The 18,541-nt window shown below is 40.8% G+C and overlaps 2 protein-coding genes across 6 annotated transcripts in view; one reads left to right on the top strand and one right to left on the bottom strand.

Moving 5' to 3' along the window:
• Positions 1-5,168, top strand: part of MYH15 (myosin heavy chain 15) — a 69,882-nt gene extending 64,714 nt beyond the window's left edge. Inside the window, exons 44-48 of the mRNA XM_055801486.1 lie at positions 585-755; positions 1,278-1,382; positions 2,440-2,535; positions 3,052-3,189; positions 5,034-5,168. Coding sequence (XP_055657461.1) covers positions 585-755; positions 1,278-1,382; positions 2,440-2,535; positions 3,052-3,189; positions 5,034-5,051 — 528 coding nt within the window. The 3' untranslated portion in view covers positions 5,052-5,168. The remainder of the gene's footprint in view (positions 1-584; positions 756-1,277; positions 1,383-2,439; positions 2,536-3,051; positions 3,190-5,033) is intronic.
• On the bottom strand, positions 4,933-17,272 carry HHLA2 (HERV-H LTR-associating 2). 5 transcript variants are annotated; one of them, XM_027786805.2, is made up of 7 exons: positions 16,924-17,271; positions 14,115-14,211; positions 12,652-12,972; positions 11,910-12,170; positions 9,802-10,092; positions 7,554-7,639; positions 4,933-6,049 (listed from the first exon to the last, which is right to left on the bottom strand). In XM_027786805.2, the coding sequence occupies exons 2-7, from the start codon at positions 14,176-14,178 to the stop codon at positions 6,044-6,046; spliced, it is 1,029 nt and encodes a 342-aa protein (XP_027642606.1). In that variant the 5' UTR covers positions 14,179-14,211; positions 16,924-17,271; the 3' UTR covers positions 4,933-6,043. The 5 variants fall into 5 exon arrangements, with proteins under 5 accessions (XP_027642606.1, XP_027642605.1, XP_027642609.1 ...); XM_027786804.2 differs by having other exon boundaries at positions 4,933-5,999; XM_027786808.2 differs by having other exon boundaries at positions 4,933-5,999; positions 9,955-10,092.
• Positions 17,273-18,541: the final 1,269 nt, after the last annotated feature.

The following is an 18,541-nucleotide window of genomic DNA, read 5'->3' as shown; positions in this document are numbered from 1 at the left end:
CACAAGCATTAAAGGGATGAGCTAACTGGCACCCTTGTTACCTGTCTTACAGAACGGCCAGGGACTATGTAAGATGTTGAGGTTGAGCTTTCCATCCCAGCACAGGCTGCAGAAACCGCTCTGCTGTTCCACCGCTCAGGCAGCCCTCGTCTGCCGCTGTGCAGGGAAATTGGTGTGCCAGCTGTTTTAAGCTACCACCTTTCTAGAGCTCCAAACACCAAGATTAGATTTTAGATAAGTTCTACACAAAATGTTTGTAGTAAGTGGCACAGGCTTACTTGAAGGCATTATAAATCAGGAAATTTTATAGCACAGATACTAAAAAAAAAAAAAATAAGGAGAGGAGAGGGGGAAATCTTAAATCACAGGTTAGAACAGAGAGGGGGAAAAAAGGCCTTCAAGGTTATTCTGTCCTTGGGTTTTCTCTGTCCAGGCAAGATTTGCATACACAAGATACTCTCTGGAGCTTTGGGTACAGTGAATGATCCAAATAGGGGGTAATCCGAGATCGATCTTCTGCCACTTCTTCTGAGACATAATCTAAGAGCATAAGAGAGCTGCTGTAAAACGTGGCTGTTTTTCAGGCAGCGATGATGGCAGAGGAGCTTAAAAAGGAGCAGGATACTAGTGCTCACTTAGAGAGAATGAAGAAGAACATGGAGCAAACCATTAAAGACCTCCAGAAGCGACTGGATGAAGCAGAACAAATAGCCCTGAAAGGTGGCAAGAAACAGATCCAGAAACTGGAGTCCAGGGTAAGTTTGGGATCCAACTTCGGACCAATGTCTCCTGCTTACAGAACAGGGACCAGGCAGGTACCCTCGGGCTGCCTGATAAGCTCATAGAGGCCAGTAAGGGATACCAGGAACACTTTCCCCTCTTTCACAAAATGCAGGGGAGCAGTTCCTGGAGGCATGCTTCCTCTTCATCATCCAGCTACGATGAGCTGTTGTAGCACAGGAAATGACCAAGCCCTTGATAAAAAAAAAAAAAAAAAAAAAAAAAAAGAACCACGCCATCTAAGCCCAGCAAAAACCTTTCCAATGTTTGCTTCAGTTAAACATTTTTGGTCTTCGTATACATCTACACCTGTTTCTGCTGGTGCAATTTAAACACATGTATGAAAAAGCAGAATGGAAAGTGGTATTTTGATCTGTTCCTGAAATTTGACTCCACGGAGGTGCTGAGAAAATTAGCATTTCTTGAACTGTGAACTGAATTATCTGCTGCTATATATATATGTAGCATAATGGCAAGGGGTCTTCCTTTTTTTGCAGGTTCGTGAGCTGGAGAATGAACTTGAGACTGAACTCCGTCGCAATTCAGATGCCCAAAAAGGAGCCCGTAAATTTGAGAGGCGGATAAAAGAGCTGACTTACCAGGTATGCTGAGGCCTGCAGTAACCGGCAGGTCACTGGAAAGAAATGTGTTCTCCCAGTGTCGTAAGTTACCTCAGCGTTTCAGTGAAGGATGAAAGATGGCATTACCCGGAGCTTTCCAACTGTAGAAAGCTTTAGGGACATGAGGAACATCTCCCTAGGGCTACCATCATCTTGCCTGAGTCATGGTGACTGATGTTTGAAAGCCTCTGTTGCTGGGAGTTGGACAGTTTTAGCACAGTATTAATATGGAGCAGGCTTAGATGACTACTCACACTGCAGGTGAAGAAAGAGCCCAGCTGTCTCTTAGCTGTGCTGGTTGCTAAAAAGAGCCAGAAGGATCCAGCTGACTCCAACGCATCACTCAGTGGAGGGCTGGCTGGTCCCAGGGCTCTGACACCCATTGCTGAGCAGCAAGGTCCAGGCTCCAGCCTCCCGCAGGTTCGCTAGCAGCGGCTGCTTTTAGCCTTTCCGAAAAGGTCTTCAGCACAGAACACTGATCCTTTTGCTTTCAACAGCATTCTTAAGAAGCTAATCCCATCCATCTGCTTTAGGAGATTATTTAGCCTCCTACCTGCTGTTTTACTTTGTCTTTTGGATGCAGAGGCTGAAGGTTGTTTTCTTAGAATACAGTGTGTGGGCAGAATTAGCTGGTCCTTCTGCTTGTGGAGTGTGACAACTTAAACCTGGCTCCTTTTACCAAAAATGCCTCCAAACCAGACTTTAAAATATGCAAATTACATATTTCTAGGTCTGCCCATGCGTGTTTCACTAAATAATGACAAGAATGCGCCTCACCCCTACGTGAGGAACTCTGTATGTTTCTGTACACCCCTGAAAGTGTGTGCATATATATATATATGTGTGTTTATAGGTATCTATATTTATATACATATAAATAGGGAGGGTAGTCTCTTTTAATTCTCAACTTCCAGGCTTTCAATCAACCTATAGAAATTTTACTCATCTATACACGGGGCGATCACAATATGGCTCATTTTTAGTTTGAACTATTAGGTCTTTTTGCACTATCAACCCAATTAATGTTGTTCTGATGCAGTCGGAGGAAGATAAGAAGAACCTGGCCAGGATGCAGGATCTGATTGACAAACTACAATTAAAAGTGAAGAGCTACAAGCACCAAGCAGAGGAAGCTGTAAGTAATTACTTGAGCCTTTTTACCTTTGAGAAACGTATTGTTCTAATCCCACAATCTTTAATCCATAGAAGCTTTTAGTACAAATACACCTCTTGGGTGTATTAATATTTGTATTTATATACATATAAACCCTGTATGTATAAGTTTATCAATAATATATATAAAATATGGAGCATATGTGTCGATTATGTTGATTATACAGAGAAGGTATTCAGTTTTATCTTAAGACTGCAGTATAATTTGCAAGGGAATGGGGGAAAGGGAAGGAACAGGAAAGACTTTTTTCCTCCTAGTCCCTCTGAAGGCATGTCGAGAGCCTCCCAGTTCGCTTAACATGGAGAGTGCCACTGGAAAGATCAACCCTATAAAACAACGATCTCAGCTCTCCAGGAGACAAGTGGTTCCCCTACAGCAGTTACCTAGTCACACTGCGCACTTGCCATCCCCCTTGAAAGGGAAAGCTTTGCTTCACATGGACAGGAGGAAATCAGCTGCACTGTTTTCTCTCACCAGGAAGCTCAAGCCAATCTGTACCTTTCGAAGTACAGAAAACAGCAACATGATCTGGATGATGCTGAAGAAAGGGCTGAAATAGCTGAATCTCAAGTTAATAAGCTGAGGAGCAAGTCAAGAGATATTGGCATGAAAAAGGTACGGTTATACCGCATGGGGTAAATGTGACTGTTCAACACCCAGCAGTGGATGCTCTGTATGCAGGAAGATCTGTTACATCTCTTAAAGTAGCATGGACAAGAACCAATTCTTGTTTACTACATTTTTTATTTTCAGTCTATCCTATATTTTAACATTAAGGTAAGCCTTTAGGACAGCAGTGTGATGCTTAGGCAGAATGAATTCTCTGTCTTCTTGATGTTGTCACTTAACCTCTGTGCTCAGCAGCCAGAATTTTCCAGAACTGGTGATTTTGGGTGTTTCTTTGTAAGGGGTAATAAAAACCTCTGCCTTTTTCTCCCTCTGATGGTGTAGATTTCTGTGTATGTAATACAGCCTGAGGTCACTGCACTAGCAGATCAGCAGGTATTTTAACGTTGCTCTTTCAATGAACTTGTATTGATTTGAAGAGCTGGATGAAAAGAAAATATTAAGTGACTAATCAGTGCTGGGAATTTGTTAGTAATTAGAAATTTATTTGTAGTGGTTTGCACTTGAGCAGAATGGTAGTAGAATAATGTTGATGAAACTAAAAGGTACCCAAGAACTTGGTCTGCAACTGAAAGCAAACCTTTGGTTTTATCTCTGCTTGCCTTGTGGTAACCAGGGCAAGTAAAACTGGGGTTGTTACCTGTAGGAATGACAGAAAGAGGAGCTGGTTATAGTGTTATCTATTCCATTTGCAAGTGAAACATGAACTGCCATGCTTAACATCATATAAGTTCTATGGGAGTGATAGCTCCTGAGTGAAGAAAGAGGGGAAAAAAATATCTTTCTGTATAATTTTGGTGGTTTTCTCAAAATTGATCCCAATACCTACCTCCCTTCTGTGTCCACCATTCTGTGGGAGGAAACACTCCAGATTCTGCTTTTGTACTGGTCTAATAAGGTCACCTTTGACTAATATAAATGGCTATAGCTCCACCATCTAGAGCAGAGCTACATTAAAACTGCATGAAGAGCTGGTCTCTCACACATTTGCATATGACAGAAGCAGTACTGTAACTGAAGCTCAAAAGAAGTTTTGTAGCTTCTAGGACTAAAAAATTTCACATATGTTTCTTTCAATTACTCCAGTCCTACAAAAAGAACGCAAACTCCTATCAGTTCATAAAGCTAGGGCATCACACAGTCACTGAAACAGGTAAACCATGAGAGTAATTTATTTTTTAAAATACCGTTGAGTGCTGTTTATTCCCTGTACCTTATTAGTACCTCCTTCTGCCTCAAATACGCAAGTCATAGAAAAGTGGATGGCTGTTTTTATTAGTCAGATACTAGTTTGCCAGTACCAGTTCCAGCTCTGGCTTACAGCAGCATATTGCACTGTCAAAAGACGAGCTCAATGGTACCTGCAGAAGCATCGTCTCTGCAAAAAGGGACTTGTGATGGTAATGGCAGTAGCTGCCAGGAAATGTGTTCAGGCAGTAAGTGCTGTCCCAAAAGTCATGACACGTGTCCTTTGGGGAGAGAAAGGCCCTGGAGAGACTACTTTAATTGTGTGTCCTTAGAAATACCTTGTCTATTGCTACTAGTGCCCATGTTCCTGGAAACTGGGAAATGTGTGTGATTCAGAAGTCACCACCATCTATAGAAACAGGGTTGTATAGAAGTCTTCTGCTATCAAAGGGGGATACAGTTTAGCATGAGGACAAGAAACCTTGTATTGTTAGCTGAAGTAAGAATTCAGATACAAACTGGTAATACCACAGAGCAGAAGCATTAGTGAAGAGAGGCTTTTGTCATTTACTTGTGAACTTACTCTAAAACCTCCTCAGTGTTTCCATTTTTAACAGTTGTATGCTATCTCAATTGCATTTCAGGTTCATGAAGAGGAATAAGTACAGTCCAAGCTGACAGATATGAGAAGATGCTTGATATAATCAGGCAGAACTGAAAGCAGATGTAGAAAAAAATAAGCACTTACAGAAATAAACATCAAGTGAAAATCCAAAGAACCTGTATAGTGTATTCCATTCATTTCTTAGTGTTTCTACTTTGCCAAGCCTGAGGGATCAATAAAAGATTACATCTTGCCAACAGCCCACTTCATTATGTTGGAACAAATCCTAATTGGCAGATCTCTGACAAAATCAAAACCAAGGGCAAATCCTGTCATGCCTCACAGCCTCATGTATTTTATGTGCAGATTGCTAAAGCAGCACAGATTAAACTGCAGGGGGACAGCCCTTCAAGCTGGGATAACCCACCTTCCATCTGTCCTGCTAGTCAGAGTCTGTACGAGTTTTGTAGGAGAGCAGAAAAACTTTTTCATACGAACAGTCAGTTCAGAAGCTTCCACTACTGCCAGCCAGAGGACTTCTGCTCGCCAGCTGCAGGAGAGACATAGGAGATGCTGTGGAGGGACACATCCCATCAGGACTGCCTGTGGCTCAGAAATAGGGTGTTCTCTCAGATCTTTTCCACTTTTAAACAAGGAAGTTGTCTTTGCTTGAAATTAAAATACTAAATTAAGTGCAAAACAGCAAGCCCTTTCTTTCCATCATACTGAAAAAAACCCAACACCCTCTTCTTCTGTGGAAGGTTTTTCATTGTCCGTTTAGGATACTCAAGTTCCTCAAATACAAGTGTCAATTGACTTTTTTTTTTTTCTTTTCTGTCAGTTCAGTTGCTTGTTACTGTTGCTCATGTGGCTCTTAGTGTGACTCAATAGGGAAGGTGAGGGAACTCTTTGCTGCCTTCAGCAGCAATCTCAGTAGCATCCATGTGTGCAGAGAAGGATTTTCTTCCAGGGTGTCAAGATACATGATTCATCTTCTTCTGCGTTTCTGGTCAAAACAAAAACATTTGTAAGAACTCTTGATGCGTAAAATTAATCCTGTAGTGGGAACAGAACAAGACACACCTATAAAGGTAAGCCTGTATTTTATGTTTTAACATTAGCTAAGTAAAATAAACATCCACATAAGAGTACAGGAACATTCTTGTTTCTCCCATCTCATCCTCCATCAATGCAACCAGACCAGAGTTAACCTGTAAACTCTTCCACTTCCTCTGATTACGATATGTAAAGGTCTTAACTGGTCCCAGGATAAATGAATCTTGCTTAAATTCTTCACATTAAACAGCTGCATCTCAAAAGTATGTTATCATCTCTAAAGCATGTTAGCATTAAAATGACCTAATAAGAAGCATGTAAGTGAATGCCTAAGTGAGAGAAAAATAAAAGAAGACTGAGACCAAATCATTTCAGAGTTGTCTTTCTGGTGTGTTCTTGTTGAAACTCATGGTAACCATCATAAAACAGCTCCTGCAGCTTACCAAATTCAGGCTGTGACAAAATCTTAAGGCCCAGGGAGTTTGGAGGTATACCTCTCCATGGATAGGGCTGTACTGTCAGACACAGAAAGATGTACCCTAAGGACTAAGAGCTAAAGTTTTTTAAGGATACTCACCACAAACAGAGAGGAAGGACACAGAATACACTCAGTAAGACAAAGCCTGCCCATTATAAATCATAGAATCATTTGGGTTGGGAGGGATGTTAAAACCCATCTCGTTCACACCCCTGCCACAGGCAGGGACACCTTCCACTAGACCAGGCTGGCCTTGAAGACTTCCAGGGATGGGGCATTCACAGCTGCTCTGGGCAAATGGTTCCAGAGCCTCACCACCCTCACAGTAAGGCACTTCTTCCTAATATCTAAACGAAACCTATCCTCTTTCAGCTTAAAACCATTAACCCCTTGTCCTATCACTGTATGAATGCATGAGAATAAAATGCATCCACTTGAAGATGCTGTACTCCAGTAAACAGAAGAGTAGAGAAATGAGACCAGGGATCATATACTTACAACAGTCTCCTAAACAAAGCAATCAGTATAACTTTTCACTGAAAAACTGAAGTTTTGGTGAGCTTTGACATTGGATATAATTGAATTGGGCTCTAAGGTATATGAATTGTTTGAAGGACTTCATGTTTTGGTTTGGGGCTCTTTTGCTCTTACACACAAGTGAGAGAAAATTAACCAGTTTCATTGTTTTTAAAGCAAGTTATCAGAAAGTGTTTTGGAGGGTTACCAACTTCTTCATCTTTTTATAAAGCACAGGAGAGCATCTGGTCAATGAAAGGGAATGTTAACATTGTTACAACCAAAATACTTACTGTTGCATAGATGTACCAAAGAGGACCTTCTAGGCACAAAAAAATAGCAAGAATGGGGACAATTTATTTATGCTGAGACTTACCATCCTACATTTTCAATCTTTTTTTGTATGTTTTAAGCCATGAAAATCAAATCTATGTTTTGGTCAAACATTCAAGGTCTGGATTTAAGCTTACTAATACCTTTAAAAATAAATCCCCTAACGATTGTACATACCTTGCACCAGATGCAGAAACAGACTCCTGCCACCAGCACCACTGCAGGGATCACTCCTAGTGCAACTATCCTGTTACCTGAATTTCCTTTAAAAATACAAATTCCAAAATGTTTAACAGGAATGCTTTATATTATAAATTAACATTCACCGTTGTTCAATAAGTAGATCAAAGCTGCACTTTGTCTCTTGTTTATAATCTAAAAGCTATGATTTAGGAAGAATGTCTCAGTTCCTTTTTAATGTTACTAATATTCATTGAACAATGTTCAAGTTACTTGACCCATAGCGTATGACTTCAAAGTGATACTTTAATGATTTAAGTGTGAATAGCTGAAAGCAGGTTATTTTACTTAAATGTGCAGATACAAAATTCCATGTGTGCTCATGTAGTATGATTTGACAGCTTCTTAATACAAGTCCCATTTAAAAACAATCAGCTGCCCAGTATGGTAAACACTGCCTCCAGGCACAGTGCTTGGTGCCATCAACAGTACTGCTGATTTCCAGTAGAACAACTCAGGAAGCATTTTCCAGCCTGGCCCACAGATTTCTTCATCTCTGTTGTGAGATCTTTGCAACTTTAATCTAAAACATCTTCCAACTTCATGATGCAACCGTGCAATCCAGGCAGGCACAAGCAGCAGCAGATCCTGAGATGGGTAGTAACAACAGATTCTACAAGAGATAAGGGCCTGTCTAGCAGAAACTTCTGCACAGCACCAAGCATCTCATGACTCCATCCAATTTCAACGCAAGAACACTCGGACCCAGAGGACCCACTCCTTTAAGTACGGTTCTTCTACTTCACGCTTCCTTTCCACTGCTGCATCTCATCCAAAGAATCTGCAAAGTTCTACACTCCTCTGGAAACTCTCTATGGATCTCTGGCAAACAGTTTGAAAATGAGAACTGCCAAAACAGATTCAATCTAGTCATGGTTTAGTGGTGGACTTGACAAGCTCGGTTAACAGTTGGACTCCCTGATCTTAAAAGGTCTTTTCCAACCTAAATGATTCTATAGTTGCCTTTAGCTTGGCTCTGTCCCCACATGCAGACCTATGCTTACATCTTGTCAGTTCCTGTGGCAGAGCAGGATTTAAGCTGTAACCTTTCTTTACACAGGAGAAGGCCTCTGAAATGATTGTAAATTCATCTCACTTAAAAGTCTCCTTTTCAGTGACACTTGGAAATCTTTCTGATAGCTGAGCACTGCTGTGCTATAGACCACTATCCAACACACCAATCTAGCTCGTCCCCTTATGCTCTCCTGTCTCTGTTTATTTGCTTTCAGCCCATGCTGCCACAAAGATGCTAATCTCTCTAGTGTCTTCTCTGTGCTGTATAATGTATTTCTGGTCCACAAGGAGGAGAATTCTGGGAGTAGCACGGTAATTTAGTCACTGAAGAGGGTATTTGTATCAGCTATGGTTAACTGTAAGACCTACCAGAGAGCAGCTAGAGAAAGGCATTTTGGAGAGGATGATCCAAATCATTATTGGACTGGACAGCTACACGTGACCATCTCCAGTAAATGTACAGAGACTGACAGACTTGTGCATATAAGTCAGGAGCATCAGTTAAGTGTGTAACTCCTTGGAGGTGTTCAATGTTTTCTACCTCAGAAGCACAACATTAGGTTTACAGGATAAGGAAGATCATGTTGGAATTTGAGCTGCAAGGAAGTGCGTTTGTCTGACTGAACTGTAACTAAGACTCCACAGCTGGAAATTTACTACAGCTCATAAAAATGCAGGCATGGATATAAACATATGTATCCCCAGGTCTAAAAAAAGCCTGCTGTGTAGAATTAAAGCTTTGAAAATAACTGTGTGTTCTCCTCAACAAGGTTTCTTCTGCAGGCAAATTTATACCACATCTTTGGGCTTCCCTCCATCTCCCTGCTACCTTTAAAGACCATATTTGCTATCAGTGGAGCATTTAGGACATAATTCTGAGAGTTTCCCTTTGCGCTCAGCTCTGAGAGCAGTTGGTAGCCACCAATTTTGAGACCTTTGCCACAACAAGCTGCTGACTGAAAAAACGGAAACTGCAAGTCATTAAATAAATATATCTTAAGTAACATTTTTTTCCCCCTGGGACAACAGTAATAAAATATCTCTTCTAGCCACAAGCACTAAGTACACAAGATTATTTTTCTCAATATTTTACAGAGCCAAAGGCTCAATCAGAAATCTGTATTCCCCTCACTGGTCCCCATCCTCCAAAATGGAAAGAGTAGCAACTTACCAACTTCCAAAGTTCTTACAGTAAGTTTTATATAGTGAGGTGTTGAAATATTACACAAATATTCTCCACTGTCGTCTACAGTAAGATCATACAACACCAGTGAAAAGTTATTTTGGTTAATCTGGACTCGAGGCTGGTAAGAGTGAGATGTACCGTTGAAGGAGGCCAGGACTGAAATCACAGCATTTCTGTTTAATGTCCAGACAACACTGAAACCTTCAGTGTTTGCAATGTTATCGCTGTATTCACAAGGAATTGTAGCGCTGCTTCCTTCCACATGAGACAGTGGGTCTGAAACAGATAATTGAAGAATCCTCTGCAATTTTCTTGGAAAATCCTGTAAAGGTTATTTAGATATTTTCTGATTTTTTTAAAAAAGCCTGATACTACTGTGGACAAATATAAAACCATATTTCACTATTTTGATATCACATTCAAACATCTAGAAGCACCTGAAGATTTTAAAAGCAAACCTATCTTACACTAAAAAACTAAAACCATCTAATTGGAATCAGTTATACTTATGAAAATCATTTTGTTTTTGTTTTCCTACTTTTCCTCTAATGGGAGGCTCATTAATAAAAGAGATTCAGCCTAGTCTAAATTACTGTGTAAAGTAGCATGAAATTCCACATGGTGGGAGCAGAGAGAAAATTCAACAAATCAGATACCCTTTTGCTTTATATGTGCAGGTAAAACTGTTAAACATAATTTAATTAAAAGAATAAAAAGATTTAGGTAGAAATAACTTTCAGCTATGGTGGACTTAAGTACCTGTCTGTGTGGAACAATTACAATTAATGAATAGTTTTAAGAAAAAGGAAGGGGAAGGAAAGAGCAGGTAAGTGGAACTAATAGCTAATGCATAAAATACTAACATAAGACTAATTCATATCATAGCATAACTATCAATTTGACAGCAGGGATTTGCGGCAAAGGAAGGAAAAACAGAGGAGGCTGCGGTGGCTGGCACTCTGCTGGAGAGGAAACTACCGCATTAGTTTGACACTGTATAACCATGCTTGGTTTCTGTGTGTGGGGCTGAAAACTTGAGGACAAAACAAAACCGTAGCCCACACTGCTATTAGAAAAGGAAAGCAGTATATTTTCAAAATATTCCATTGAGAGGATAGACAGATGCAGGGAAATTCAAACAGAAGTGCAATGAAACGTACCTTTTTCTCTTGTAGGTCGGAAGGATAAATTAACAAAATACACATTTATATTGCACTTGTTGCTTACTATGATGCTGTACTTGAAACCTTCCATATTGTAAGCTATTGTATGTAAATTAAAATCTGCACTCTTGTTCTGAAGCATATGCAGTGGATTAGAAACTGAGAGTGTACACTTTCAGGGGAAACGAGGGCAATGGAAGCAGCCATGCACATCTCGCAAGGGAATTGCGCTTGATCCAATTAAAAAAAGTGTTCCTAAGAAACAGGAGAGGGTGAAAAGTACCAGCTGTTTACTTGAACTGAATTTCCAGTGAAATTCAGGAAGAGGACAAAATGTAGAGTTGAAATTCCACAGCCTTATTTTCCCTTAACTAACAAAATGAGCTGCTGTTTGCTCCCATGCAAACAGTGCTTGCTGCTCCCCACCCCCACGTACCCCCAGCACTCCATGTGGGCACTTAAAGAGAAATGCAATGAAAGCATCAAACGGTACTGATAAAACTCTGGCAAAAGATGGCAAATGGACTGAGTAAGGAGCTTACACATCGAGATCAGCAGGCAAACTTTTACCTCCCTCATGTAACCCGCAGGTTCACTAAGGTTTCCATGTATTTTGTCCGAATTCATTATTTTCTTGATACAGTGTGAAGTCTGATTATTAGGCATCTCTTGAAATGTGAAACCGATCTGGAAGGAATGTTTGCAGTAAAGCTAACTGACAGAATCGTGAGCTACCCTCTCTTATCTCAACTTCTTCGACATATTCTGCCTTGTTAAGTGTAACAGATGAGTTTCAAAGAGGAAGGTGCATCATTTTGCACCATCCCACATCCATGCTGCCCCACTGCAAAAACAGCATATTTAATTTGGCTCTGAAACCAGCTGTGACATTCAATAACAATGAAGGAAGAGACTTCCATTCCTCCCTACCTTGCATCTTCCATTCAGCAGCCCACTCTTCATGAGGGAGATGAATACGGCAGTAGTAAGGATCAGCTGTGTTTATAATGTTCTGGTCACTTCTAAGTGAATAGAGAACTCCATCCCTGGTTTCCTCCTGATCTGTTTCTTGGATGGATGTATTGCCTTGCACCCAAGATATATGTGGTGCTGGGTAAGTGTGAAAGGCATAGCACTTCAGCATCCTTCCTTTGTCTGTCTTCTGGTATTCCAGTGCATAATAAGAGGAAACTGTAGATTAAAATAAATAAATAAAATAAATAAATAAATGATCAACCCTACTACTTTCAAAATCCTTTTTAACTTGATGTGACTGGTCTTTTGAAATAACAAGGGGGAGAATAAACATAATAGCAAAAAAATGAATCTGTGTTTGACTTCAGAAGAAGGCATGGCACTACTTACTGTCAATGCCAGGGTCTGTACTGTTCTGAGAAGCCAAATAATGTTATAATACTCAAGTACACTACCTAATTACCCCTTAGAAATCACAGTGCAGTAGGTTATGAGAACAAGTGCTGCACTGTAATTTTTCAGCTCATGTTACAACATTTCACCAGATAAAATGAAATGCTTGCTAACGCCATCCGGCTCAAAAGGTGCTCTATTGGGTTGGAGGATTTTGGTTCCATGTGAGGAATAACACAACAAAACCTGCTGGTGTAACCCCATTTCCAACAGTGTGATCAAAGCATTTTGACATCTTACTGACCTCTTACACGCAGCGTGACTTCCACCTCTGTTTTAGTTTGCTGTGTTCCCACATAGCAATTATAAAGGCCCTCATCAGTCAAGGTCAGGTTACTAAGTTTCAAAGATGCGTTTCCACTAGGAATGTTCTCATGAAAAAGGTGTGTTCTGTGTCTGTAATCCAGGTCTTGTCTTTCCAGCTGGTCCTTCTGATAGTAGTAGCTGTGTACATTTTTGTCCCCTTTCTTCCAGTAAATTACTTTGTCATCCCCAGGTGGGAAAGGACAAGGGAGGATGCAATCCTTGGAAAATACCCCCATTACTGTTTCCTGTTCTGTGAAATCTAAATGCCATAAGTAGAAATTAATAAGTTATATCTAGTTTACAACCATATTTCTGCCCCCCCTTATCCCCAACAAAAAACGCTCTGGCAGGCAGCACTTTCCTACTGAGCATGCCAATGGCTCTCTCACAGCTTTTCTGTAGCATGAGGAAGGGTCTTCATTCAGTTTAATCAATATTATAACACAGAGCTCTGGTCTTTGAATTTAGAATCAGTTTAAGCAGACATCCTGAGTAAGCACCTACATATTCAAATCAGCACACCGCCACCTCAGCTTCAAATGTGTTTCTAAAAGCACCTTCAACATCAAAATCTTTTGAGCTGCAGCTTGCTACTCTCTCAACTGTTCATAGTGCCACGTTGCAATAACCCATGTTACAAACAACCCTCACATAGTGCCAAGCAGTTGTACCATCACAGGAAAAAAGGACGTGATGGTGCAACTGACAGGAAGGACGGAACTTCTTGAAACAGCTTCACCACCACAGACAGCGTCGGGGAGCTCCGTCCTAGCCCCCAGAGGTAATTAAGGTGTGGATTCCTCAAAATAAATTCACAAAAGTGGTAGCACTTGATTGCTGTTAACATTTAATTTAGGCCTTGCTGGCATAAAGAAAAATAAAATTAAATGAATCTTTTTAAAAACTGACTGCATTAATTTAACATTGTTGTACGGACCTTGTCGGCCAAGGTCAGGCAACCTATTAGGCTGGTAGAGGGTGTCCGGCTGCAACTGCCTTCTTGGAAATTTTAATGCCCTTTCCAGCTCATCCGGCAGGACAATCCAGATGACTTTTCCTCAGTCTCCTCAGTGCAAAGTCAACCAATATACATCGTTTTAAGTACGAACTGACAGCTACTGCCTGCTGGGCAGTCACACGACGCACCCCACCAGCCAAGCTGCGGAGCAGAAACACTGGCAGGGAACAGTTTTGGGGCTCGATGAGCTCGATGGCCACGGCCATCCATGCAGCCATCTTCCCCCACAGTCATCGATTGCTTCGGGAATGTTTTACATTACCCCAAATTGATTCTTTACCATTAATAAACGGCATTTGAATTAAATAATTAATGCTTATAAGAAAAATGAGTAATAATTGTCATCTTTATCATTTTTCATAAACAATAAAGCTAAAACCTACCCCAAAGTGTAGTACCTATGTGAAATAAAGAGAGGAGAAGAGATGGTATTTTCTGTCCCTTCATGTCTCCTTTGGTTCATAGCAGACTCATGTCAAACTGACAACATAAGAAGAGGGAAGAAAACCTGTTTAAATGCAGGTAAAAGACATGCCCTAATTATATAATTTGCTTTGTACAGCTTATTAAGGAACCTAGGCCTTGGTATCAAGTTTTCTGTTTGCAAGTCTTGGCACAGACTTCTGGCCTTAAGATCATTATGTAATACTATACCTTTCATAATGGTTGAGGCTCGCTCATTACCGTGTAGTCCCTTGCAGACTGATACTTGCTCTTTATTTTTAATGAAGTGTTAACCCTCAGTATTCTTATAGGGCTAGGGAACCTTAGACTTCCTCATTCATGAACAGTATACCAAGGAAAAATGGTCAAGTGCAACTTCCAAAAGGGTGTAAGGTGTCCCTTGTCAAACCAGATTTTTCTACTTCCTAAAATACTTTTCTGATTACTGAACATTTGACTTTCTGAGATGAGAAACTTGCCTGCACTTGCAAATACTGCAGATATAAAGAACTTTTCAGCCTTTGCTCTCCACCAGCTCAAAAAAGGCATTAGCTGAATTTCCAAAAACGTGTGTATGAAAGTCTAGGGTAGGAATGCAAAGGAGGAGGAGGTTCTCCCATCATATCTTCTTGTTTCTCAGTTAAATAACAATGAACTGTGAAGTTCTCATGCACAACAAAGAAAGAATAATCTTGCTGTAACTGATAGACCACACTCTTCCTCCACCCAGACCTGCTTTTTAAAATACAGTGTACCGCAGCAGAGAAATTGCCTCATGAATAGCTTGAAAAGAGTTTCAAGAGCTTCACCTAGTCCTTTTCTTCTCCCCAGGGAAGAGCTATAGGTACTATTCCAAACTTACAGAGGGCACAGGTTTAGCCAGGCTTGCTAGCCAGTTCTTTTAATACTAACAAATAATTTTGACTAGTGTGACTGTATTTGTGGTGGATGTGAATCTTACATCCCAAGGATTTTTGCATGTTATTTTGTAAAGCTAGTGTGATTATTTTATGTATGCTGACTTTTCTGTTAGGGGAAGAAAAAAAAACAACAGAGGGGCACCAAAATATTAAATCTGAGACAGAAAAGATGCAAGTGTAAAACAAACACAATATATAATTTTGTTCCACATTAGCAGCAACTGCCAGTATCTACCTTCTTTTCTCCTTGCATTGGCAAGTGGTATACACCATGTTTTACTGGATTTTTTCCTCATTTGTCCATCGCTTCCAAGTTGATTGATACAATATATTGTGCTTGATGTTAGAATTTCAGAAATTGCAATCAATGCTAAATTTCCCTTAGCGAGTGATCTGCCACATTTAATAGTCATATTTAATTGGCAGTGGTGCTCTGAGAGAACATTTTTCCATCTGTACTCTGCAGTGCCTCCGAGGGCTGCATCAAAGAGCAAAGCCTGGACAGTGCAGGCTGCCCCACATCTTCTAGCTATGCTCCATAACTCCGTACTGAAATACAGAGCTATGACTACTAACTGAAAGTGTTCATGTTCAGCACAGATCTCAGCTTTGGATCTTCCCATAGTGGTGCGTTCAGAAAAATGCTTGTTGGTCTGTAGAAAAACCTGAGAAGTGCAGGCTCTGGCAAGCCTTCAGTGGGTCTGGGGTCTTGCAGGCATAAAGCATATGAATGCTGACCGTTAGAGTCACACTGCAAAGTACTGAACAAACATGCTTTTCCTGTCCGTTAGACCTAAATGGCACAACCAAGAAATCAGGCCCTAAGGCTTTGTAGTGAAATATCAATACAAAATTATTTATACAGACAGCATACAACTAGAATTAACATCACTGTAGCCACATCAGCTCCTGATGCTCTAGTTTTCATACAGAACCACCACAGGTTCAGTAGGGCAGCAGCTCAGCCAGGGTTTCTGAGAGCAAGGGAATGCACTAACATGCATCTTCCAAGACATATTGAACAGCTCAGATAGTGGGAGGGGCAACGCTGCACTGGCTTCGGCCACTATAGGGAATGAACATCAAAAGGCACATGCTTTCTTTTTCTTGTTACCCAGAGACCAAACCACCTGTCCTACATCCTATATTGTCTTTGAACCTTTGAACTCTATTCAGTCTGAACCCTGATCAGAGTCCTCCCCTAGCATACAGGCAGTGGGATTGATCTCTGCTCGGTGGACTTTCCCCTGTGACCCACTTTGAGAACAGCCACACATACTGTAATATTTTCCTAACCCTGTCCAACAAAAGTTATTTCTTCCTTAGTAAAAAGGATTCTGATTAATTCCTTTTCAAATTAACTTAAACAACAACACATTTCAGGCACACACACACTTATGAGCACTGGAAATGCCCAAGGATTTCAAGTTTTATTAACAAGCAAACAAAAAACCCAAATGTGTAAAGTTCTAAAAAACCCATGTTAACCAGATACTGCTAAAATCTCATACTAGCCATAATGATACTAGCTTTCCAGAACCTTACCACTAAATCTTCAAGAGGCATTTTCTGTAGCAGAAAACGAGTTAATTTTCTACCTCCCCACAATGAAACCCCCATGACTTAAATGCTAGCTCCATACTTCAGTCATTGAGAAATGCTTACAAAGGAGAGAGGTTCCAACATTCTAAACATCCAAAATTGTCTTAGGAAGGGGAAGAAAAATACAGTGTTTTACCATAACATACTCATATATTGCTTACCCACACACACACACACACTTGTAACACCATAGAGTTGTTATAAGAACATTGAGGGTTTTTTTTACCTTTTCTGATTTCACAAGTAGCCAAAACATTCAGAGTCTTGTTGTTTCAGGTGTTTCTTGCAGGCAGGGTTTATACGTACATAAAAATAAAACTAATACAGAGCTCTCCCGAAGCCAGGGAACTTTGTCTCTTCGCTGACTCTTTTTACAGCCACACCTACCTACAACTGACACCAGAATACAGGTATTCAACAGGCAAGTTCATTCCTGTCCCACAAATGAAAGCAGCTGTTTCTGTAGTTTGAACATTTCTATACACATGAAGCTTTCACCTTTTACTTTCACTTCTCCCTCTTTGGGCTTAAAAAGCTTTATCAACCATTTCTTTTACCTGGCTTTGTTGAACAAACTCTTCAATGATTAACTCCTGTAAGTTGTAACTGAGTAACAGAAGAAATCAGTTATCATCAGAAACGTGATTTCTACAGCAGTGGCAATACTGCTTGGGGTTCACTCAGGCATTACAAGAGCACAAGTGCCCCAGCTACAACAAAGGCTCACCACTCTCTTCCTAAGGCAAAGCATAGGAATCTGATGCAGGGAGCAAGATAAATTCTGTACAGGCACAAGACAAAAAGAACATAAGCTACAAATTATCACAACACTCTTCCCAGAAAGCTGGTAATCTGAAACAAGAACAGTAGGTACCTTGGGCTGTCCACAGGGTTAATTCTTTTCTACCAATATTTCACTAGCGCTCCATTTTCTCTGGACAATTCAAGCCTCGTGTATGCTGTTTGGTTTCCAAGAGAAGAAACTGATAAAAGGACTCCAGTACTTTAGGGGAGAGGGCTTACAAAAAAACCCAAACAAAATGCAGGAAGCAGTGAAAGGAAGCAGTGCCTGTTCTCAAAGATCCCAGCTGGTGCTAGCAGCACACAGGTGAGGTGTGTCTCCTGCATTCATGGGAGAACCAGTTCTCCTACCCACTCTCTACCCCACCACCCCAGCAACAGTTCCCCCTGGCAACTGCAGCTGATCTCTAGCTACAGCGTCTCTGCTCGCAGGATTTACTTTTCCCTACACCCAGCTACAAACTACCCATGTCAGGCCATGAGCTGTTGGTAGGGTCAGTTGCTGCCTCCTCTCAGCCTGCACAGTGTAACGTGTTCACAGCTTAGCATTAAACCGTGTAAATGTTTAACTGCAGAACTGTTTAACACAGAAAGTCTCATGCTTACGACATCAAATGGCTAAAGGAACGTTTAATAAAATTGCATGTACTGTTGGAAGTTTGACTTTAGAACAAATTATTAGTTAACAGGTGGTTCAAGTCAGAGGTGGTTTTGAATGCCCTGCTAAGCACTTCATTGAGCACCGGCAGGTTGTTTAAACAAAGAAAGTGCCACCACGAGATGAACCAGGTGGCTGAAAGTTCACCACAAGTAGCATCAACTAGGGAAAAAGGAAATTCCAGCAAGAGAAGATCATGACCACCACCTCCACCACCGCCCACACCCCCCCCCCCCCCCCTTCAAGGAGAAGTAAGAGACGGCACATGTAGACTTAATTAACATAAGCAGTGAGAGAATTGCTTAACAAACAGTAAACAAGTATTAAATAATGAGAGGCATAGGTAACCTGTAAAAGCAATGAAGGCTGATGTCAGTGTTTGCTG

This window comes from Falco peregrinus, chromosome 4 (assembly GCF_023634155.1).
Source record: "Falco peregrinus isolate bFalPer1 chromosome 4, bFalPer1.pri, whole genome shotgun sequence".
In the NCBI taxonomy this organism is placed as follows: domain Eukaryota; kingdom Metazoa; phylum Chordata; class Aves; order Falconiformes; family Falconidae; genus Falco; species Falco peregrinus.
Note: the sequence above shows the minus strand (reverse complement) of the source record. Positions and strands in the feature narration are given on the sequence as shown.

Coding starts and splice junctions, on each gene's coding strand:
- HHLA2 (XM_027786804.2), bottom strand. CDS start 14,178: ATGAAGGGACAGAAAATACCATCTCTTCTCCTCTCTTTATTTCACATA. Junction 12,973..14,114: donor CATAGGTACTACACTTTGGG/GTAGGTTTTAGC, acceptor TATGGCATTTAG/ATTTCACAGAACAGGAAACA. Junction 10,093..11,909: donor TGCTGAATGGAAGATGCAAG/GTAGGGAGGAAT, acceptor TATCTGTTTCAG/ACCCACTGTCTCATGTGGAA.